At 38.9% G+C, this 25,174-nt stretch overlaps 1 protein-coding gene across 2 annotated transcripts in view; it reads left to right on the top strand.

Annotated features, from left to right (window-relative positions):
- The window catches only part of LOC109430179 (monocarboxylate transporter 12), a 197,776-nt gene that overhangs the window by 80,363 nt on the left and 92,239 nt on the right, over nt 1-25,174 (top strand). The window contains exons 3-4 of one of the 2 annotated variants that reach the window (XM_029873382.2): nt 2,401-2,537; nt 11,400-11,547. In XM_029873382.2, the coding sequence (XP_029729242.1) occupies nt 2,401-2,537; nt 11,400-11,547 (285 nt within the window). Of the gene's footprint in view, nt 1-2,400; nt 2,538-11,399; nt 11,548-25,174 lie in introns of those variants that run through there. The other variant, XM_062849998.1, reaches the window with a different exon arrangement.

Raw genomic sequence — 25,174 nt, 5'->3', positions numbered from 1 at the left:
CTATTGACGACGAGCAACAGGGAAAATTGTTCCACTTAGCAAACAAAAACAAAAGGATTCCCTCGGTTTTACGATGAGAACCACCTACGATGACGATGATCGTAAAACGGGAAATTGCCAGCTTCTTTCGATTGTGTACGTACATATACTAAACTGGCTGATGTGGGATACTTGTCCGATACTGGTTCACATGCTAGTGGTGCAGCTTGAAAGGATCAACAGGACAACATTCTACCAGTCTCATAAAATGTGATATCTCGGCTCATAAATCACAAAAATAAAATGATGGTAATTCTTTCTAAAAAAGTTCAACTTTTACGAGAGGTATCGTGACGTGAATGAAATTCTCCCATGGTTGAATGACAACGATTTACAATTGTATTTTGTGGAGCTATTTGGCGGTGAGTTTGGCGAATCAAAAATCGCGTGTTCTTTTTGTTATCATGCTTGCTCATTCCTAACAAAAAATACACAAATAAAACAAACAGCGCTAACAACTTCGTCATAAACGCTGAAATTTTAAACAATCATTAACAATATATTAAAGCTCCATTGGTAAAATTTTGATCGAGAACAAATAAGTTTTTTGAAAGTTATAGAACTTTTAGTAAAACTTGTAAGATTTTTGAACAATTTTCTAAAACAATATATCCCAATACTTACTTTATGAAACATTTCCATTTTGTAGTGAATTTTGCAGCTTTGTTTGAAGTTTTATATTCACTACAAAATATTTAAAAAACCTGTATATATTCAGAGTATTATTTGGAAATTTATCATATTTGGATCAATAAAAGTGCCAAGTGTTTACAACTTCATAAATCTTTCTTTATGTAATATTTTTATACAGGACCTACAAAACCACATATGCAGAGTAGGTCCTATGCATATTTCGTTCAATTAAATGCACTTTTATTAGTGGAAAACGTTTGGCAACGTTAAACAGATTTTTCATATTTTTTTGTAGTGAACAAAATAACCCTAACAAGATTGCATATTGAATGTTCATGTGTAAGTGTTCCCTCAGAAAAGTTTGAAAATATTTCATCCAATATTCTTTGAGATACAGAATATTGAAATTTTGTGTAATAAACCGTCAAGCTTTACCAATAGCTCTATAACTTTTAGAAAACTTATTCAATCTCGCTCAAAATTTTACCAATGGAGCTTCAATATATGGTATATGATTACTCAAAAGTTCAGCGTTTTGAATTGACATATAAAAAAAGTTATGAACATTTGAATGAAAAATTATTTTATGCAATTCAGTATCATAATTTACATTTTATATAACTCGTTTTGGTATCATAATGGCCATTTTTTTCCGAACTGGCTCATTATGCAACTGAAATTAGTTGCATAATGAAAAATAGTTGTATAATGTTCATAATGCAACTCATTTGAGTTGCATTATGAACATTATGCAACTCAAATGGGTTGCATTATGAAAAAATCATTGCATAAAATTTTGTATGGAACTCGTTGCAAAACTCGATTTTTTCAGCACTCTTCGTATTTATCCAACTTGGCAAGCCTCGTTGGATAAATGTACGACTCGTGCTGAAAAAATCAACTTTTTGCAACTCGTTACATAAATAACTATTGACGAAAAAATTGCTGTACGGACAAATGTTTGATACACTGCAGCTAAAAAAGTGAAGTTTTACAACCATATCAAGCTATCAGTTAAAAAAAGTGTAGGTAGTCATTCATTATGAAGAAATACAATTTGGTGCCAAAGAATCAAAAAACTGCTCTTGGCATGATTCATATGTATAATATTTCAACACTCCCACAAATGCTCACGAGAATACCTACAGTTTTCAATTAGGATACGCTTGCCCTTTTGATGGCAAACCAAGTTGAAAACATTTGATCGATCAAAATCCATCATGCTGTGTTCGTCATCAATCACCAGGGCTGTATAATTATCCCTGCCCAAGTCTGTAAAGCGCAACATCATCTCTCGCACATAAACAAACAATATAATATAACGATATCCCGTCCTATGATAATAACAAACATGCTTCTACGCTTAGCTTAGCTTGTTTGCAGAGCGAAAACAATCCCGTAGACAATAATCCGCGGGCTCAAAACCAATAAACCGTGCATTCCCATTAGTCTCACGGTTCCACAACTGCCGCAACCGAACCGAAGGTATTGCGCGTTGGTTTTCGACAGCGGCCGGCCATCCAGTATTCACAACATTCGATTGGCCGTGCTGGTCTTCTGACAGAAGTTACCTATCCCGTATTGTCCCACATTTCAGTGCAGTGCCACACCGAAACATCATCCCATCATGCATGAAACTCTCGAAATATGAAAACAATTCTCATTAAAATACCTCTCCTACTACTATGGCTCTGACTGAATGCTCTTGTTCGTTCTCGTTTGTTCCAGGTGGCTACGACCGAAGCCGGCTGATGGAGGAGGAAGACTCGGCTTATCCGGCACTTTTGGAACGGGAACTGCATTCCCTGCATCGGAATGTGCCGGCACTGCGACGGGCCGGTGTTGACACGACTGCAATTAGACAGGTAGGTGCAGCCAGGTGTTGTGCAGTTTCTGCCACCGGAGAAGGTACTTTTCACATTACGTTGGACCCTTCATTAAGATTTCTTATTTCGAACATGGGCTTTATGCGATTTTTTTTTCTCATTTCAAGAAATATTTCTTTTTTGACTTGCTATGTAATTTTCTCTAATTAATATTTTACTAACGTCAATGCGTGTAGCCATCAATACAGCGTAGCTTTACTCCAGCACTAATCTATACGATAGGCTGACCATTTGGCTGTCTCAAAAAAAAATCGATAATTTTTCTCGACTCCCTGGGCATAGCGTATCATTGTCCTTGCCTCACAATATACAAATCCATGCAATGGCAAGCAAAGAAAGCCCTTCAATCAATAACTGTGGAAGTGCTCAAAGACCACTAAGTTGAAGAGAGGCAAGCCCAATTCCAGTGGGAATGTAGAGCCATAGAGAAGTAGAAGAAAAAGATGTTCGAAAAGTCATAGTGCACAACTCTCGAATGAAATATACGCATATTTGAAGCGTTTTTGTAGAACATTTCGATTTTCTTAAAAATCGTTTAGAAGTTCCGCTATAGCAATTTTTGAAAAATTACCCTTTTTCATTTAAATTCTAAAATAAAATGTTTTTTTTTTAAATATTAAATCTATTCTAAGAGAAATGGCGCATGGGGTGGTTCGGCCAATGACCTTTTTGTTTGGACGAATAAAAAATTTTGTATGACCACGCGGGGGGGGTTGAAAATTCCCAGAAAAATGACCACGTGGTTTATGGACAGCGCCTTATGGAGCATTTGTCTATTTTTATGGTGCAATTTAATTTTGCTATGGGGCAATAATCAATTTTCTATGGGTACAATTTTATTTTTTTATTGAGCATTTGCATTTTTCTATGGAGAAGTTAGCTTATGGAGAAACCGTTTAGTATTATTAATTGGTTCAAAATTGCACTTTTAATGCGAAAACTTTATGTTTTTCCGGTACATTTTCTGTAAAGTATGTAAAGTAGGTAAAGTGCGGATAAACATTATGATTTTTTTTTTCAGTACAAAGGAATAATATCAATAATGAAATTTCAATACTTTGCCTCACTTTGCCTAGGGTATAACTCTTTTCACAGAAGTCGAATCACTTTCCAGTCTTCGTCAAAGCTGTTTGCTATATATTCAAATACAATATACCAAAGGGATTATAGCGGCAAATTCGAAAACCTAATATTTCTGCATACATTTGACTACGATTTCCCATACAAACTTCAAGCTTGTTTAGCGCCCCCTTAGGCTTAATGGATTTTGCTCAAATTTTGAACTACAGATATTCTTTGAGAAATATTTTCCTAAGATTTCCACAGGGATTCTGCGGAAGATTTCTTCAAAAATGCCTCCAGGGGTTATTTTAGAAATTCGTGCTGAGTTTCTTTCTAACATTTCTTCGAAGAGATATTTGTATCTCCAAAGACTTCTTGAGAATTAAAGGGATGTCGAAACTTTATCCGTGAAATTTTAAAATCTTGATCCATAAGAATTTTCTACAAGGATGTCTTTGAAAATTCTTCCTAGGGTTTCTCCAAAAATTCTTCGATATTTTTTTTACTTGGTATACTATACTATATGATACTAAAACTCTTTGAAAAACTCATTCACAGATTTGTGCAGAAACTGCTGCTGCAGTTCCATCAGAAATATCTCCTGGAATGGCTCTAAAGGCCTGCCAAATATGATCAGACATTCCTCCAGGAATTTTCAAGAAGTTCTTCTAAAAATTGCAAAAAAAAAAACTACTGAAGAATTCTTTAAACCCCAAATGTATTTCTTTAAAATCCCTAGAGAATTGTCTCCAGGAAATACCTTAGGAAACTCCTGGAAGAAAATCATGAAAATTTTCTGGGGTTTTTCCTGGAAATTTTTAAAGTTTTGTCAGGAGTTTTGTCTGGATGAATGCCAAGAAGATTAGCTGAAGAGAAATACTTCCTTAATATACAGATCAAATTTATGGAAGATTTTTGAAGGAACTCTGCAAGTAACTCTTAGGAAAAAATGTTTGAAAAATTACTGAAGAAAATCCTGAAAAAATCCGTAGAGGAGTTACTGAAGAAATCGCTTAAACATCTTTCGCAAAAGTACTGGTAAAAACCTGAAAAAATACTTCAATAAATTGCTTAAGGATTCCTGGAGGGTTCTTGAAGGAATCCTTGAAAGAACTCCTGAAGATATCCATTCTCAGAAAAACTACTTATAAAAAATTCTCAAGAATGGATTTTTTAAGAAATCTTTGAAATATTACCTGGGAGAACTGAAGAACTATTCAAAGATAAACCAGTTGAGAACTTTCTAGAGGATTTTCCAAGTAAATGACGAAGGAAAAATGATGTAATATCTAAAGAAACCTCTGGAGAAATTTAAGCAATAATTTTTAAAGAAGTTGCTGGGAAAAATTCAGAATTTCGGAAGGATAACCCTAGATGATTTAATGAAAGAATCTCTGAATCTTTATAAAAAATATTTTCTAGAATTGTATCTTTCCAAATACGTAAGAAGGAATTCCTGGAGATTTTCTTAGAAGAAATTCATGAGAAATTTCTAGAAATACTTTCGAATACATCCCAAAGAAAGCTTCTAAAAAAAATCTCCAATATTTGTGACGGAATTACTTGAGAAACCCTTTAGAATAACTTCCCAAACTCGGATTTCATGGCGCTCCAACGTGGCGCTGGCTCGTTTTTCCTACTCATTTTTGCGAGCCAGCGAGATGCTGGTGCGCCGCGAAAGTAGAGTTTGGGAAGCGCGGTATGAAGGAATACAAGCATGAACGTATGTAGCAATCCTTGAAGGAATTTCCTATAATATTTCAGAAGGAATTTCTGAGGAAACCCGTGAACTAGTTTCAAGATGATTTTTTGATAAATTTCTTGGGAAACTCCTGAAAAAGCACCAAGGAAATGTCGTGGACAAATTCTTGGAATATTTGGAGGAATCCCCGGAGAAATTTTCAAAGAAATGCATGGACAGTGACCTATTCTAAAGGGATATTAAGAGAGATACTACTCATATTGAAATCGATCGTCATCAACTATTAAATCATCTTCTAGTTTAAAAAGTCTTCCACGGGATCCCAATCAGTGATCCAGCGATTTTACCAAAAAAAAAATGCAAAATTTTTATTCTATTCTGTGCACATTATAAAATTTTTTAATTGTACGCCGTAGGCTCTTGAACCAATACAAAAAGAAAAAAATCACTATGGCAGTGCTTCCCAAACTGTGCGCCACGAAAATTTCGCTGGTGCGCCGCAGGCTCTTGAACAAAAACAAAAAGAAAAAAAATCAATATGGGAACGTATTTTTTAAGGTTCATGGAACTTGGAAGTGTTTTTTCATAGTATTTTTTTCCAAAATTTATCCAAATCTTTGCATATTCTATGGAATTTCTGGTATTCTCCTAAAACATTTTACTTTGACCAAAATTTAAAATTTAAGGAGTTTTGATAAATTTTCGTTAAGATTCTGAAAAAGAAAATTAGATTTCTAATACTTCAGTTGAGCTTTCGATTGTATCAACAGCTTGCAATTGAAAGTAAATTTCTTTCCAGAATTATTTTCCATACTGCATTTTTAACAAACCATCTTTGAAAGTTTTGTAATTCCTGCAGAAATCTAAGATTTTTCTTAAATAATTTTGTAAAATCATTTCAATTCACTTTCAAAGTATTGCGACAGTTTTACTGATTTCGGTTGGAATGGGAATCAGATTGCGGGCACTAGAAGCGGATGAATCCCGGTCTGGATGGCAGCAGAGTAGTGGGTGTCCCTGGCTTTGGGACAGAAGGTCGAAGGACAAATGGTCGAAGGACAAAAGGTCGAAGGACAAAAGGTCGAATGGACAAAAGGTCGAATGGACAAAAGGTCGAATGGACAAAAGGTCGAATGGACAAAAGGTCGAATGGACAAAAGGTCGAATGGACAAAAGGTCGAATGGACAAAAGGTCGAATGGACAAAAGGTCGAATGGACAAAAGGTCGAATGGGACAAAAGGTCGAATGGGACAAAAGGTCGAATTTTAGTAGACCAATTTACCAGCTGGTATTTCTCACTTATAAGACAAACATTTTTGAGAAGTCTTTGTTGCCGCTCATTGAAAGAAACATTGTAGTGCTGTTATAGAAATCATATGCATTTCAGTCACTAACATTTCCATAGGAAATTTTTCCTTCTTTTGTTTGTAGGCTGTTCTTTCAAGTTCTGTTAATGTAGTATTTATTTAATGGCAATTTAGTTTGGTTTTTTGTTCAGGAATTTTTCCTTCTTAAAATTATAGGCTGTTCTTTTAACTTTTGTTAGTGAAATAATTATTGACTCCTTTTGGACTTATTTTTCAATCAGAAATTTTGCCTTCTTTTTTTCAATATCTGTTTTTTCTAACTGTACTGCAGAAACATTCATTAACTACTTGTACTTAGTGATCATCCCCTCTTGGATTGATAGGTAGATCCTAATAATTATACTGTATAAGTAAACAATTTCATTTTGTTTGCTCATACAGGCGTTTCGCCGAAAATTGAGAATTTTCGATCCCCCTCTATACTAACTATATTGCTTGTTACACTTTTGCAAACCACCCTCCCCCTATAATCGTGACGTACTTCATGGATCACCCCTATAATACCCAGAGATTTGTCCTTTTCTAATTAATCGACTGCTTGACTTTATTTAATCGCATTAATGGTTGGAATTTCAAATGAAAATATTCCGATCTATGATTTATCCTTCTTCAACCCATAGGCTGTTCTTTCAAGGAATCAGAGATGGCATGCTCCTCAGTGCGAAACGTGTGAAGAGAAAACATACACTCTACACACGACTTTCAACGAGAGCGAGGGTGAACTACGCAACTTTTTTCATACACAAACCGCCCGCTCACACTCAAAATGAGTGCTCAAACAAATGTTACCACAAACATGTTTTTTTCTCAGTTTCTGCGTACACATTTTGTGCGCGCAGAAAATGTGCACACAAAAATTCGTGTTGAGAGCGCACTCAGTCGTGCTTCTAGTTCAATACTGTGTGTACCACAGGAGTATAAAAGTACTTGCTTGTCTAAGATATCACATAAATCACAGACAAATAGATGTGACACTAACGAAATTTCAATCTCATATATCTCATGATCCCGATTACTTAGAAAGTTGGTGTCTTCGGCAAAGTTGTTTGACTGGTCAAGGACTAACCGATAATAAGATTTAAGATTCAGAATTCCACCGCTAGGCGGTGCTAGTGAGCTAAAAAATTTTGTTTTTTATAAATATCAGGAAAATTTGTCAAAAAATGCAACTAGCGCCGCGGAGCCGTTGAAACTTGAACCTAACGGTAATTATTCTGAAAGCCCTTGATCTACCAAACCATATTGCCGAAGACACCATCTTTCTACAAAATGAGGATGCTGAGATATGCGAAATTTAAAATTTGTTTGCTCTCTAGCGCCGCCTAGTGGTAGAATTTTAAATCTTAAGTCTTATTATCGGTTAGCCCTTGACCAGCCAAACAACTTTGCCGAAGACACCAACTCTCTAAGTAATCAGGATCATGAGATATATGAAATTGAAATTTCGCTAGTGTCACATCTACTTGTCTGTGATTTATGTGATATCTTAGACAAGCAGATGCAACACTGACAAAATTTCCATCCCATATATCTCAGGAACCTAATTACTTAGAGAGTTGGTTTCTTCGGCAAAGTTGTTCAGCTGGTCAAGGGCTTTCAGAATATGGGCCGTGTGATTTGTGATTTCACCGCTAGGCGGCGCTAAATAGCGTACAAATTTTACATTTCACATATCTCAGCATTCTGATTCTTTAGAAAGATGATGTCTTCAGCAAAATTGTTTGGTAGATCAAAGCCCTAGGGCTTTCAGGATAATTATCGTTTGGTTCGAGTTTCTGCAGCTAGGTGGCGCTAGTTGCCATTTTTTGCAAATTTTCTTGATATATATAAAAAACAAAATTTGTTAGCTCACTAGCACCACCTGTTGGTGGAATGTGGAACCAAAATATTCATCAACTGTAAGTCCTTGACCAGCTTAAGACGTCTACTTGTCTCTGATATCACAGGATTTGATACCCCTTAGCGGGTTTTGGACTTACTGGCATGCTTTCGGTTCACCAAATGCTCAAACAACACTGACCCCTTTAAACACACTGCGTGTGCACTAAGTTCTGTTTTTTCTGCGTGCGCGCAGAAATTGCGCACTGGGATTATGATCTGCGGGCTCTCATTGCTCTCACGCAGCACTCTAATCACCCGCACAAAAACTCTGCGTGAGAGAAATTATGTACATTTTATTGTGCGTTTTTTCTCTTTCTCTTTTGTAAGGTAAATGAAACTGAGAAGTTCAGTGAAAGATGAGCGTAAATGAGCACAATTTCTGCGTGACATGCCATGCAAGGCATATTATATTCCATATTTAACCTTACCTTAACATTACTTTTCATCATTTATGGGCGTCTATTTCGAATTGCAATGCGGTAAAAATTGCTGCATATAAGCTATTGCAAGTTTTAGAAGACACTTTCCTATTTTCCAATAATGATTGTTTTGAAGTTGTTGAATAATTTTGCTATCACTCGTTCTATTTTTCAATCGTCGTTTTTCTGTCGAATTCTGATCACTTTTTCATGTCTTCCAATTTGTCTTTAGTCTATTTAAATTCTTTACCCTTTTAGACCTTTTGTCCATTCGACCTTTTGTCCATTCGACCTTTTGTCCATTCGACCTTTTGTCCATTCGACCTTTTGTCCATTCGACCTTTTGTCCATTCGACCTTTTGTCCATTCGACCTTTTGTCCATTCGACCTTTTGTCCATTCGACCTTTTGTCCATTCGACCTTTTGTCCTTCGACCTTTTGTCCTTCGACCTTATGTCTTTCGACCTTTTGTCATAGATTCGGTGTCCCTCGATGTCCGCAATTTATAAATCACTACACTTAACTCAGTCCATGTCTTGCCCTTCCATTGCGGGCCAAATTAATCCAGCGATATTGTTCCGGATTGCCGGAAGACAGCCTTTTCTCCTGCCGGTCGGTGATGAAGCTTTCTTCGCGCAATAAAAAATGTAAATAAACAGAGCTGGCCATAGCAACCAACATGGTAACGGTTCGGTCCAACCAAAATCATTCATTGGTCCTATCATGATAATAATCAGTTGATCTTAATTCGTTAAATAATGGTATTTTCAATAGAAAATGATATTTTTTTAATTTGCCAGCACAAAGTTTACATATTTTCGCAATAGTAGAGTGCAAAAAGTTTATTAGTTTTGATGAGAACAGGTCTTCTGTGAATATTAGTTTGGTTATGTCGGTGCCCCAATAGTGCTCAAAGTGGTCCTTGGCAAAATTCTGAATAATATTAAAGATTTAAAAACATTTCAATGAAAGTCGATGTAATTTCAATAAACTAGAGGATATGTTTCAATAATATTATAACATACGTCACAATTTTCAAAAAAATATTGGTAAAATCAGCTTTTTTTTCAAAGTGGTTCAACCATGATCATTTACCCTACGTTGGCGTCCACAAGTGGCTTCTTTCAGCTCTTGTACTGATAAAGGTACTGTTTCATGAGTTATCTCCCACAAACTGTTGACATCTCCAGATCCGTTTCTCTCTCCTATTCTTTCATAGAGTGCTTTGAAATTTTCGCATTTGTTCCTCCCACACCACCCTCTGTTCCAAAGTCGTATTGAATATTTCCAACGTAATTCGCAAACACTACTAGGCAGATAAATTACTCCTCCTTACGATAGTGGGGGTGGATTGCGTGGGAGGGATGAAATACGGATCGTAGCTATGGGGCTGTCCATTTATTACGTAAGGAAATTTTCACGATTTTTCGACACCCCCTCCCCTCTTGTAAGATTTTTTGTATGAAATCCCAAATATTGTTGTATGGTACGTAAGATTTCTGAAACCCCTCTCTCTCTCTCTCTTCTTGGCGTAACGTCCTCATTGGGACAAAGCCTGCTTCTCAGCTTAGTGTTCTATGAGCACTTCCACAGTTATTAACTGAGAGCATCCCCTGCCAATGACCATTTTGCATGCGTATATCGTGTGGCAGGCACGAAGATCCTTTATGCCCAAGGAAATTTCCTTTACGAAAAGATCCTGGACCGACCGGGAATCGAACCCGTCACCCTCAGCATGGTCATTCTCATTTCTCAAACCCCCCTACCCCTATAAACCCTTACGTAAGTTAGGCTGTCTCTATGGAAGAAGGTGTTGTTTCAAGTAGCAGTTATGTTCTTTTGAAATTTTGCGGCACACAACTGTCTGTGTTAGATTAGATTATATTAACCCTAAAAGGGATACCTTCATGGCCTCAGTTTCGTCACCTCCCTGAGTGTGTTCCATCAAAGACGAGCTCTGAAAGGCGCTTGGGGTCCAATGGACCCCAGGTATCCCTTTTAGGGTTAATATAGATTAGAGTAGCATCCATGCGTCTATTGATTTGATACACACGAGCAGAGATAATCGCAAACCGTTTGATGAATTGATCGACCAAAACTAGCACACAAAAGGCCCTATTATGTGCTAATCGATACCAGCACGTATCCCACGCTAAACAACCACACCATCTGTCAAAGATTTAAAGCCTTTCCTGTGTTTGCACTTAAACACGATATCACGGTTTTCCACTAACGTTCCCATTTTCTGCCTATATTTCTTCCATAAACGCTGCTGCACCGACATCGACTGAACTCGACGATCATGATGATGATGACGACGATGGCGCCATTCACTCATCCGCACACACCGAACACCGACCGAACATCATTGCCACCCGCACTCGAACGGAACGGAATCGAACGGCCCAGCACTTCTACCCGGACGGCGGATGGGGCTGGATTGTTTGCGGAGTGGCATTCCTGGCGCATGTTCTCACCACGGGATTCCAGCTGTCCTACGGGCTACTGCTGCTGTACGCGATACGCCACCTGGGTCACGAGGTGAATACCGAAGCAGGTTAGAGTGCACCACTACTATACCTATCGTTACCTATCCTTTTTGTAGACATTAGAGCGGAGGGGCCATAGCATCGCCCACTGTGGGATTGTTTGCGAAGCAATTTTTGCGCCGGTCCATACATTACCTGTTTGTGCCAAAAAAAAAGAACCTAAAATGCGTCATGTTGGTTTAGGATGGCTGGATCCGGCTCACGTGTGAACGAGGGCAATTGATTGTAACACAGCGTGTGCGGATGGTATGCTAATGGAGCTTAGCGGCTGAAGGGATAGCTTTTCACAGTCAATGTACGGTGGCATAGTTTTTACCACCCAGAAAGGAAATGAAGGGGAAAATTATTCCACTCCAGGATGACAAAGGATTTAGGCGCTGTGAAGTTTGACAATAAATTTAAGGGGAATGCTTTGACTTACCCTCAAAATCAAAGAACTGAACACACAAGTACTAAGCAATAGGTGTCAGGGTTCGATTCCGGATAAGTGTAGAATCGTAGTGTTAATTCCTATGGCTTGTTTGCTCATGGTGTATCTTCATGTCATCCACACGACATACGAATGTGAAAATGGTCAATTAGCACGGGATGCTCTCAGTCAACTGTGAAAAATTTCATAAAAGACTGAGCCTAAGAGCAAGGCTAAGAAGCATGATTTATCTAAGGTTATTCGAAACTACCGCAGGTAAGTAGAAATCATAGGGGTACGTATAAAATTACAGTAGTGGCCAAGGCTAGGGCACAGCTGTGAAGGCGTGGTTATTCAGCATGACCATGCTAAAGGTGACGGGTTCGATTCCCAGTCGGGCCAGGAACATTCCATACCTGATGGAAATTACTTGGCATCTTTGGGCAGTGTCTTTGTGCCTGCCACATGATATACACATGCAACATCCGTTAATAAATAACTGTGGAAGTGCTCATAGAACACCAAGCTGAGAAGCAGGATTTGTCCCAGACATTACGCCAAGAAAAGAGTAGGGAACTACGGTAGTAGCTATATGGGCCCAAAAAGCCGAGGCGGTAAACGCACGGGTATTCAGCATGACCATGCTGAGGGTGACGGGTTCGATTCCCGGTCGGTCCAGGATCTTTTCGTAAAGGAAATTTCCTTGACTTCCTTGGGCATAGAGTATCTTCGTGCCTGCCACACGATATACGCATGCAAAATGGGCATTGGCAGAGGAAGCTCTCAGTTAATAACTGTGGAAGTGCTCTGTCCCAATGAGGACGTTACGCCAAGAAGAGAGAGAGGTAGTTTCGAATATAAAAATCTCATCGAAGAATATGCTGCAGAAATAAACCTGAATACAGTATCAGTCATATACGATTGAAGCAAACTCCAAACATGCATTGCGTCCAAAAGATTGATGTAGCACGATACAGGTTTTGTTTGTTTGACAAACATCCAGTTGGATGAATACTCCAACAAAAAAAAATGGCATGCTGAAAACAGACGGATGCTGAATCCGTTGTGTCCGTAAATTTATGGAAACGAGAGAAAGAAGTTTCCAATTATATGCGGATAAATATTTATTGCTACATTGAAATGCAAACAGTTGAGTGTACCAGGGATGGCATTCACCATTTGCAAAGAGTTACATTCACTTGCTACTATCTCAGTTCATAAGCATGCTATCAAAAAACAATGTATGGATGACTTTTACCTTGTAGTTTTATCTGAAAGTTTGCCGAATATCATAAGGGTCGCACACGCATGCTTAACTCGTGACCGAGCTGTGAAAGCAACTCTCCACGCCGTGAATGTAAATTACATTCACGGCGTGGAGAGTTGCTTCCGCAGCTCGGTCACTAGTTAAGCATGCGTGTGCGACCCTTATGATATTCGGCAAACTTTCAGATAAAACTACAAGGTAAAAGTCATCCATACATTGTTTTTTGATAGCATGCTTATGAACTGAGATAGTAGCAAGTGAATGTAACTCTTTGCAAATGGTGAATGCCATCCCTGGAGTGTACAAATCATTTTAATCTACATCTGTATCGTGCGTTTCGTTTCACTGTGATCGGAAGTTGGTTAAATTTTGATGGTACATGACATTTGACACATATGACATGACATGTGATGTAGATGAAATAGATGCTCTTCTGAATTCCTAGTTAAGATAGCGCTTGTACTAGTTGAATGCAAAAATTTGCTCGCTAGAATACCAGTTTTGTTAATTTGGTTTTCTTCTATATTGGACAGATATTTCATCTAAATCCGGTATCCGTAAAAATCGGAACACATTAACACGGCTGTTATTCTACACTGTCAACAAAAAAAAAATCACACGTGTGACCTGGGGACATCTTAGGATATGTTCATTTAAGCTGCAAAATTTCATGTGAATCGGCCTAATACTTTTTGTTGTTGCTATGAAACAGTAGAACATTCACAAATGAATTTCGAACAACTCTTAATTTGGCTTGTTAGCGCTGTAACTTATGAAATTGGTAAAGGAAATCGGTAAAATTTTGAACACAATTCTCATAATACACAGCATAACATTTTTTTGTCTCAAGAGCAAACTTATGTGACTCTGAAAGATTTTGGGCTGCTGATTCCGAATCTGGACTCAGATTTGCTCCAACATGTCATAATTATGAGCTATTCCTCAACTTATAGGACGAAATGTGCGATTTTGGGCTTTTTTGACTGCAAGCCATTAATCATGGAAATATATTTTTTAAGCAATCAAAGGATAAATTGGTCAATTAACATCTAAGTTAATGACTCATGAATTTTTTTCGTTTTACCAAATCAAATTTGATAGATTTAAGGACAGACTTGTTAGAATCCCAAAATGGCCGCCACAATGGCCGACTTTGGCACCTACTTGCGATTTCGAGGTCACAAATCTCTTCGTAAACAAAACCAACGCACCTGATCTTCTTATTTTAAGCTAATTACGAGTGAGCAAGAATAGAATAATGAAATGGATTAATGTGTGAAGCTTGCTTCTTATGATTTGTGCGTTTGAAGTTCTGATGCACTGTAGAAGCGGGATTTCAAGACGTTTATCCTTAAGCATTGTATGTCAGTATGTAAACTTGCATGCAATTTTTGGAGGCTGACTTGTATGGGAAATATCGTACCTAACAAAAATCCTTTAAAACTATCAAATTCGATTTGGTGAAACGAAATATTTCGCATGAGTCGTTAATTTATATGTTAATTGATAACTTTGGATGTTCGAGGGTTCGACTGTTTGGATGTAACGATTGGTGGGAGTTCGGCTTTGCAGTCTAAAGTTCTCTAGAACGACCGTTTAGGGACGAATCCTAAACGGTCGTTCTAGAGAACTTTAGACTGCAAAGCCGAACTCCCACCAATCGTTAATTGATAACACTAGTTTACAAAATAAAACGAAAGTCGTGAACTTCTGTCAAGGACCAACATTTTTGAAGTACAATTTAGCGCTGATTTCGAAACCGCGCTCCATAAAAAAACTAAATAAAACAGTTTTTGAGTTTTAGCTCAATATTGAGTTTCACAACTTTAAAAAATATGGAATTTACTAAAATTTAAATATCTTGCGTTTTGTTCAACCAATTTTAAATCTTTTTCCATAAATTAAAAGCTGAATACAACACCTTTCGATCATCTGAATTCAGGTTTTAGGGACGATCTCCTTAAATTTAAGCAAAATTTTCAAAAATATATGAAGAAATGTGTAATAGTGGTTATGCTCCCGTTGCGTGGCGCCAGCGTCCCATCACTTACATTGTTGTGTTGTCATTTTTGTTTCCAGTGCTCGCCGTTTCTTACCGTTTGGCGCTCGTGTCGCTTTGTGGGCTAGTGTGTTTTAACGATGAACACTGCCATCGTGTGGTCAAATCGACTTTATATGTGGGGCAGTCTCCGTTGGTGGCGTTGAGGACACTTAAATCCTTTACACATGATATCGACGTATTTTTGTTCGACCTTAAACGTCTGTTCTTTATGCCTAAACTGCCGTCGTGCCTTTTCGCTTTGCCGTTTTCAGCTAAAAGTATGAACGAAAAATACTCGTGTAAATAAATGCTTCATTGTTTCAATTTTGATAAATCCGGGCACTTTTCGTCGAAAAATATGCAATACGGTGAATTCGGCTTCTGGTATGTTTCCAATAATTCCTTCTAAGTTTCACGCTGGAGTTCTCAGGGCTCTCAGGGGTATCTACCGGAATTCCATAAAAAAATCCGTCTTTGTACTAGTAATAGTATCCCTCTATGATCTAGTAATCAAATCACTCTATGATTCTTCATTCTTTTATGACATTCCTCCAGAACTTTCTCCCATAATTGCTCCCGCAATCTCTACAGAAATTTCGTCTGGGATTCAATCAAGAATTCTTTCCAAAATTCCTTCAGGAATTCCTTCATGGTTTCCTCAAGGACTTCTTATAATGGGATTCTTCAAGAATGTTCTTCTGACACTTATTCGAGAATCTTCTTTTTGGAGCGAATCCTACACGAAGTGCTTCTAAAATATCTACAGGAGTTTATTTAAAAATTGCTCCAGGAGCTCCTCCTGTGATTCTTCATGAAATTTCTTCTAGGAATCCACCAGAAATTTCATCTGTGATTCCTTACGGGAATCCTTCAGGAGATCCTTCTGGAATTTATGGCTTTCCAAGATTCCTCCAGGAATTCTTTCCGGGATTTGCTTCCAAGACTCCTCCAGATATCTTCCAGGAGTTTCATCTGGGTATGCTGCGCAATTCAGATCCCATTGTGATCCACTAGCCTCTGCCCAGCAAGCTTTCTTCGGAATGGGTAATACACACAGGCGTGTGATCGGTTGGAGACCGATCGATGGAAGAATGTGCAGGTTGAGGATCAAGGGACGATTCTTTCACTTCAGCATAATAAACGTGTACAGCCCACACTCTGGAAGCACTGATGATGACAAGGTCGCATTTTATGCGCAGCTCGAACGCGAGTACGGCCGCTGCCCAAGCCACGACGTCAAGATCATCATAGGAGATTTGAACGCTCAGGTAGGCCAGGAGGAGGAATTCAGACCGACGATTGGTAAGTTCAGCACCCACCACCCGGGTAGAGGTAAAATACTGACGATCAAAACATGATATTGGTTTGATTGATATAAGAGATAAAAGATCTGAAAATAATATCTGGAAAATGTTCCTGGAACATCTGAACAATATCAAAATTTGATATTTCAAGATCATACGAATAGCTCGCTGCTATTGGTTAGATCTTACAAAATCTAAATATGATTTGATGATGATGTTCCAGGAGTGAATTTTTGATTTTATTTTTAGATCTTTTATCTCTTATGTCAATCAAACCCATATCACTATTTGATCTCCATATCAAAATATGCTATTATTGAGCTCTTTTCCTCTACTCGGGGCAGCAGACGAACGAAAACGGCCTACGCCTTATCGATTTCGCCGCCTCCAAGAACATGGCCATTCGTAGCACCTTCTTCCAGCACAGCCTCCCGTATCGTTACACCTGGAGATCACCACAACAAACGGAATCGCAAATCGACCACGTTCTGATTGACGGACGGCACTTCTCCGACATTATCAACGTCAGGACCTATGGTGGCGCCAACATCGACTCCGACCACTATCTGGTAATGGTCAAATTGCGCACAAAACTCTCCGTCATCAACAATGTACGGTACCGGCGACCGCCTAGTACAACCTAGAGTGACTGAAACAACCGGATGTCGCCTCAGCATACGCGCAGAATCTCGAGGCTGCGTTGCCAGACGAGGGCGAGCTCTGTGAGGGCAGCCATCAACGACGCAACCGAGAGCACCATCGGGTACGTGGAACGGAACCGACGGAACTAATGGTTTGACGAAGAGTGCAGAACGGTTTTGGCGGAGAAGAACGCAGCGCGGGCGGTATTGCTGCAGCAAGGGACCCGACAGAACGTGGAACGTTACAAACAGTAGCGGCCTCTTGACGGACGGACGTGAGGTGATTGAAAGGTGGAAGCAGCACTTCGATCATCGCTTCGATTAGCACTTGAATGCAAGGTTGCGACCATTCATTTGCAAAGATTTACATTCATTTGCTATTATCTCAGTTCAGAAGCATGCTATCGAAAAACAATGTATGGATGAATTTAACCTTGTAGTTTTATCTGAAAGTTTGCCGAATAACATTAGGGTCGCAAACGTATAACAAAGTCGTGAGCGAGCTGTGAAGGCAACTCTCCACGCGGTGAATATAAATTTCATTCACGCTGTGGAGAGTTGCCTTCACAGCTCGCTCACGACTTTGGTATACGTTTGCGACCTCAATGTTATTCGGCAAACTTTCAGATAAAACTACAAGGTTAAATTCATCCATACATTGTTTTTCGATAGCATGCTTCTGAACTGAGATAATAGCAAATGAATGTAAATTTTTGCAAATGAATGGTTGCAACCTTGCTTGAATGGCGTGAAGAACGTAGGCACGAGAGACCACGGCAACGAAGGAAACGACGATGCCAGTGCATTGGAGGACGGGAATGAGCCAACTTCCAGGGAAGTTAACTCTTCAGGACGCGCGCTGTTGTAAAAAGTACAAACACTGCCAAAAAACTTCGCTCGTTGTATACAGCGTGAGCGCGGAGCAGTTTCAGTTGCTTGATGGTGCGCGTCCTGAAAGGTTAAGGATGCCATTCATCAGCTCAAAACCAACAAAGCAGCTGATAAGGATGGTATCGCAGCTGTACTCATCGAGATGGGCCCAGAACAGTTGGCCACCTGTCTGCACCGGCTGATAATCAGGATCTGGGAAACCGAAGGTGTAATCTGCACCATTCACAAGAAAGGCGACAATTTGTAATGTGAGAACTTTAGAGCGATCAGCATTTTGTATCCTGCCTACAAAGTGCATGCTAGCCCAGATCAGCTTCCGTCGTCTGCCACCTAAAATGAATGAGTTCGTAAGTTATCAAGCCGGGTTCATCAACGGGCTGTCGACAATGGACCAAATCTTCACCGTACGGCAAATCCGAAGAGGGTATTCTGCTTAGAGGGTTCGAAAAGTCGGTACAAGATCATTTTTGTTTGTATTTTTTTTTTTAAGTAGAAAGGGTAGGGGAGACTGGGTAGCTGCTCCAAGAGCAGCTTACACTGACCTTCTTCTGAGCTCATAGCTGTAACGGATGCGGATACCCAAGCAACACACCTTGTTATAGAGAAGTTTGTCGTACTTCTCCAGAACATTTTCAAGTTATGAAATAAAGATGCGATAACATGTTCCGTGACTTTTGCATGACCGAAAAAGCGCAAGAAATTTGTCTTCTGCAACAAATTATTGTTATGCAGAAGTTATTATGCAACCTAATGAAAACAAACAAACATGTTACCGAAATGTTTCGGAATACAAAATTCTAACATCAACTGACAACTTTTTATGGGAGATAATGAACGCACGAATACATGAAAAGGTTATGTATTTATTTTATTTTATGAGGAGATTGTCATGAAAGAATAAAATTAATGAAGCTTCAAAATTAAATTGAGAAAAGGAAACTCAAACATAGTCGAGAATCACTAAATGCAGTATGCGCTTTAAATTTTATCGTGAATATTAGCATATTACTTCCACAAAATTAATGCGCCATTCGATCGACTGCATATTATCAAATTATTTTGATTTTTCATGACCGGCATTGGGCTTCTTCAACATGTTTCGTATTGCTCCAGATAAATCAATATGGTGGCACCATCAAACGGCTGGTACGAAGAAGATACAGTGTCAACCAAAAACATTTGGACTTTTGGCCAAAAAATGCACCTTCACACGAAAAGGTCAACGGTACTCCAGAGGATTTTTGCCGTCGAAGCGGAGCAGCGGACAAATCCCGGTCACGGTGCATCAGCGAAAGAAAAGAAAAGTATGACTAGCGGTTTCGGGAATATGTGGGTACGGGATCATTACCCAAGTAACACAGATAACATCTTTGAAAGTTAAATTTGAAAAAGATGTTTTAGTATAGTACTATAATCGAATCTGAACACATCCTATGTTAAAATCAAAGCAAAGCAAAGCAAGCAAAGCAAAAAAGCAAAGATAACCGTACACATCGTAGTTGCTACTCCGTGATTGACCAGAACAATCGAAGTTGCAAAGAGAGCCAATGAATGTGAAAGCTTGGGACTAGCTAACCATTCTCAATGTGCACAATTCGAGAGTTCAGCTATTTAAAGTCAATAACGGCGCTGGCCACGTCCTTACGGTCATCAGGAAAGGGAAGGAATGTTAGTTCGACAACCGTTGCTACTAGAAACCGTGGAATCCACAGCATCCCCACAGTTGTCACGGGAAGGAATGGTGGTTAGTAGGGTAGGGTAAGGTGTGGATCTAGGAGCCACCTCTGTTAGGTGATATGATCCACTAGTTATATGGAAATACACGTCGCGGTCTTCATCACGATTATGATTTATTTGATCACGATGACCACTGATCCCGGATTTCGTGCTCGCGTTTCCATCGCCCTACCGTGGAAACCGACTGATCTACGATTATTGTAGCGCGATTCTAAACCCGGATTTTTCACTCGCACTTCCATCGCCCTACCGAGAAAACCGACTGACCAACGAATATTGTAGCGCGATTCTGATCCCGGATTTTTCACTCGCACCCCCATCACTCTTACCTGAAAATTGTCTGCCATTCGAAAATTCTCAAGCTAATCTGATTCCGCATTCCACACTCGCGCTTGCATGGCTCTACCGAGAAAACCGACTGACCAACGAATATTGTAGCGCGATTCTGAACCCGGATTTTTCACTCGCACTTCCATCGCCCTACCGTGGAAACCGACTGACCAACGAATATTGTAGCGCGATTCTGATCCCGGATTTTTCACTCGCACTTCCATCGCCCTATCGAGAAAACCAACTGACCAACGAATATTGTAGCGCGATTCTGAACCCGGATTTTTCACTCGCACTTCCATCGCCCTACCGAGAAAACCGACTGACCAACGAATATTGTAGCGCGATTCTGATCCCGGATTTTTCACTCGCACCCCCATCACTCTTACCTGAAAATTGTCTGCCATTCGAAAATTCTCAAGCTAATCTGATTCCGCATTCCACACTCGCGCTTGCATGGCTCTACCGAGAAAACCGACTGACCAACGAATATTGTAGCGCGATTCTGAACCCGGATTTTTCACTCGCACTTCCATCGCCCTACCGTGGAAACCGACTCACTGAACACATCCTATGTTAAAATCATGTTTTAACTATGTTTGGCAATAACAAGTCACTGAAAAATCTTATCAACCCAACCACAAGTTAGAGTAACGTAAGTTGAACGTTAATTGCACTAGGGTTTTGTATCATTGTCTTCCTTCAGTTCAAGATGATATGAAAAACATCAACAGTACATAATTATAACCTTTGGGCTGAAGTATGTTAAGAATACGTTAAGTTTACGTATCAAATACGTTGGTGTATAAGTTTATCAATTCTCTATATCTCTTCACTCATTTGAACATTTTTTATGAAAAATCATTTGCACTTGAAGCTTTCCATTTAATCCAACACTAATATTTAATGCTTTGCGATTGTTGATTGCCTGGAGTTAATATTTCGTTGTCATCCAGGCACCAAATTTGCTTAATGGGTATAAGAAATTCTCTAAAATTCTTGGCGATTGCGGAAGTCGCTTTAGTCCTAATGGGTCAGTAGAGGAAAGTACCATTGAACTTTACCTCAGTGTCAAGCCTTATATGTTATCTAAACATCACTTCGGGTACTTACGTGACACCTAAATCTCACTTAAAAACACTAATTTTGACTCCGCGATACATTAAAAATCAAAATATTTAGATTGGAGTAAGAAATTGCACTAAAACTTTGTTATTGTTATACCTATGTTCAAAATAGGTATTTAAAAACAACAATCACATCGTTGTTTGCTATTTGGAAAAAGATGTTGCAAAAACGTTATTATGATGTTATTTCAATGTATTTCATTCGATTCAAGTAGTATTCGACAAACATGTTGTTGTGATGTACACCCGATGTTATTAAATCGTAATTCTAATATTCTGGATTCTTTCCTATCAGGACTGATTTATTACAGTGCCGGCTAAAATGTTTCACACTAATATTTGTGTATATAGCCGTTTGATCATGTACAGATTCCTATCCAAAAAAATATTTATCTAGGGCAGTTCAAACATTCAATGAAGTGATTTAATTTCCTTATTTATATATAACGAAAACAAGCACATCTTTAGTACAATGATTAAAAGTAGCATTTCAAAACTTCCAGACGGTGCTGTGTCAAGTAGCCACCATGTTGCATGTCTGAAAATTTGTTGAAAAATCTCACAAAAACCAGAGAGATGACCAAAACCTCCCTTCTTGTTATCTACCTGATGAAAAGCGAAAGAATGCATGAAAGGTGAATGTGCTTATTTCACCATAAATTTTGAATGGCACATGAAATTAAGTCATAGTGACCGAACATCGAGATGGTAAATTACAAATGAAATGTAAGGCTTGAACATTATTTTCAGCCATTACTAAATATCACATAATAGGTGTCACAATTATTTGCAGTGTTCATTTGATAAATCGTGATGTTTTTGCTACCAGCAACTAAGTTCTTACGATGTTGCTGAGAACATATTCGATACTTAATGTTATGTTATAAGAATGTATTGAAAAACATCTTTTGTAACATCATGAAGATGTTTTATAAGCCGCCATTTTTTGCGCTTTTTCGGTTATATAAGTGTACGAAAATAAGTTTTCCATAGTGAGAACAAACATAGTCGTTTGTATGAAGCATGTATTATATACATTATTATAACAAGTTGTGTTACTTGGGTAAAAACTCAAAGCTTGGGGGAGAACTTTAGCATGTTTCACGTGAAAAGTACGTCCATCGGAGCAGGAAGAATTCCCATCAATTGCCGTCGATATTCGCTGGGTCGCCAAACTTGTCTCAGCGTTCTTTTCTTTTTGGTTAGAATATAAGACATTCTTCGGTTTCAATTGTAGAACAGTTTCACTCGTTCACATACGACGGGTTGACAAGCGAATGTAAACAAACATTCGAGAAAATTGAACCGCATTTTTCATTTGAAGGGAAGATGTTATTAAAACTTAAATAAAACATGTTGAACAAACTTAAGTGACAAATCCATTGCCTGATGATAAGACACTTGGTTTTTTAGTTTGTTTTCAAAAAACATATTGGCAACTTTATTTTGAATGCACATGTTTTCAAAAAACTTGTGAAAACTATGTTTTAACTAGAGATGTTTTCGAATAACGTCTGCATAAGAACATTTTTAGCAGCAACATGTTTCGAGGTGTTACTTGGGTACTTGCCCATTGACAAACGGCATTCCAATAAGTGACTCAATATCGAACTAAAGAAAGGAACAACCAACAATCACAGACCATAATCACATACCATAATCCTCGTGCTCATCTTTCTACCATGAAAGAGTAGAAAGTGAAGGCAGCACAAAAGCAATCAGTTCGATATACCTAGTGGAACAGAGTACATTTAGGCGCTGTACTAAAAGCACTAAGTATTAGTGCAGTTGTCAATTGCAATCGCTCATGTGCCTTGGTTGAGAAAAGGACTGTAAATTAGGTCAAACGATGAGGAGTTAAATTAAAAAAAAAAAAACTTCCAAGTCGGCGAATTTATTTGAAATACTTATTTGTTTATATGCCTGATGGTACATGATACTCTTTGCAATTTCTTGTTTTAATTTGCTTCCAGTTATATTCAAATAATGGAATGCAAACTATGAGACAAAACCCTTTCAGTATGAAATCTTTTCGATCAGAAAAATTGAATGGAGATACTTTTTTTCGCAATTGGTTATTTAAAACATTATAGCACTTTGATTGTGCATCACATCCAATCTGAATTTAAATTAGGCACCATCTAATTTTCAAAACTACCTGTGCGATGACAGTTCTCGAAAATCTCCCGTAAACTGTCCTCAGGTTCTTACCGTTCCACCAGGTTGATTGGATTTTTTCGCTGCTAATTTTCCAACTTTTTATCACCAGTTGAAAGCTCCTGTCTCACCGTCATGGTGACACAGCACTCTCTTACCACCGGTGGTGATGTCAAGTACCTGACCTGACCCCCCACGTTGGAAGATTTTCTGCTTAGTTGTATGCTTTTTTATCCGAATTCTGATGGCATGGCACTGGAAAGGCATACACACAGCTTGGAAGATTTACATTTTGATTGATGCAATCGTTTCTGAAATTCTGTTTGCCTTTCTACTTTTGTTTCGTTTGTTCAGATAATGCAAATTGAAATAGCTCGGAAGATTTTCCGTATACCATGCAGGAGATAATCGCTACATTCCTTATTATGTGCCTTGGTTTGATTGTCATGCTTCGAATCTGTCGGTACGGTGATTGAAGTGCTGGTATGATTGCTGGCAGTCTGACTCTGTATCGTGCACTTTTTGTAACCTTCATGTATGCATACCAATTGCATATTACTTTTGCATTCGTGATGCATACGTGCAGGCTGGAAGATTTCCATCGAACTGGTGATTGCTTTCTTTCACCGAAAGCACATCTCTTCAACTGCACCCAAGAGCAACGTTTCAACACCAAATCGAGTTACCCCAAAATTGGAGTTATTCATTCACATCACACGAAGTTCCTGAAAGGTATTCCCAACAGCTCTTTGCACTGTAAACTTCCTCTTTGTAGCTTGTGACCGAAACAGTCGCAATACAGTCGAGCCTCTTATAACGCCCTGCCATGCACTTCATGCAACTTTTCTGTTATATTACATTCACTTACAACTGATTAAAGATGCATTTCCGACATAACTTGAGCTAGCTTTCTGCAGAAATAAATTCCCAAAATTATTGTAGGACAAAATGGAAATTTTGATGAGGGTAAATTGGTCGGCTAGAGAGTTATACGAGACTCAACTGTTTCACTACAACAGCTTAATGTGTTGCCAAATCCTGACTTTAGCGAGTCACGTTGCCGAACTCTCACAATAGAAATTTGAATTTCAAAAGCATTTCAAACTCATTCGTGCTACAAGTGAGCGCTCCTCCCCAGCATTGGCATTGCTTCTTTACATCTAGCACAAACTTTTACCGAAGAATTTTCAGCGTCAGGCGTGCGTGTGTTTCCACACTTTCCAATGACTGTTCTTTCTAGCCTTCTGCTGAATCGGGCGGATGATGCAGCCCAACCAACAACGGCAAATTCGCATTCGAGGGCGAATGGCTTTTCCGGAAAAACTTCCCGACTCGTCGTCGTTGTCTGGATCGTGGGAATGAAATCGAAACCCACCCACTCCACCGCGCGCTGCAGCATCCGCTTCTTCTCACTTCCTCTGGTGTCCTTCCACGGAGTTGACCCATTCATGGAATCGTTCGCCATAAATTATGAAATAATAGTTATTTATATTTATTTATAGCGTTACGCTCCTTTCAGCTCCGTGCACTTGCCGTTGCTATAGTGTTGCCCGATGGTGATTTATCCCGGGTCCTGATATGCCACGGGGCTGCGCTGCAAGTTCGCTCGTTTGCTAGCCGATCGAAATGCAGCAGGGCGCACTCGTACGTGCAGCGCCTCGGTTTCCTCGTAAATAAACATGTGGAACGGTGGAAGTATGGGAAAATCATGCCAGTAGGGGAGATTTGAGC

This window comes from Aedes albopictus, chromosome 2 (genome assembly GCF_035046485.1).
Source record: "Aedes albopictus strain Foshan chromosome 2, AalbF5, whole genome shotgun sequence".
Lineage (NCBI taxonomy): Eukaryota > Metazoa > Arthropoda > Insecta > Diptera > Culicidae > Aedes > Aedes albopictus.
This window is presented reverse-complemented; position numbering and strand designations above follow the sequence as displayed.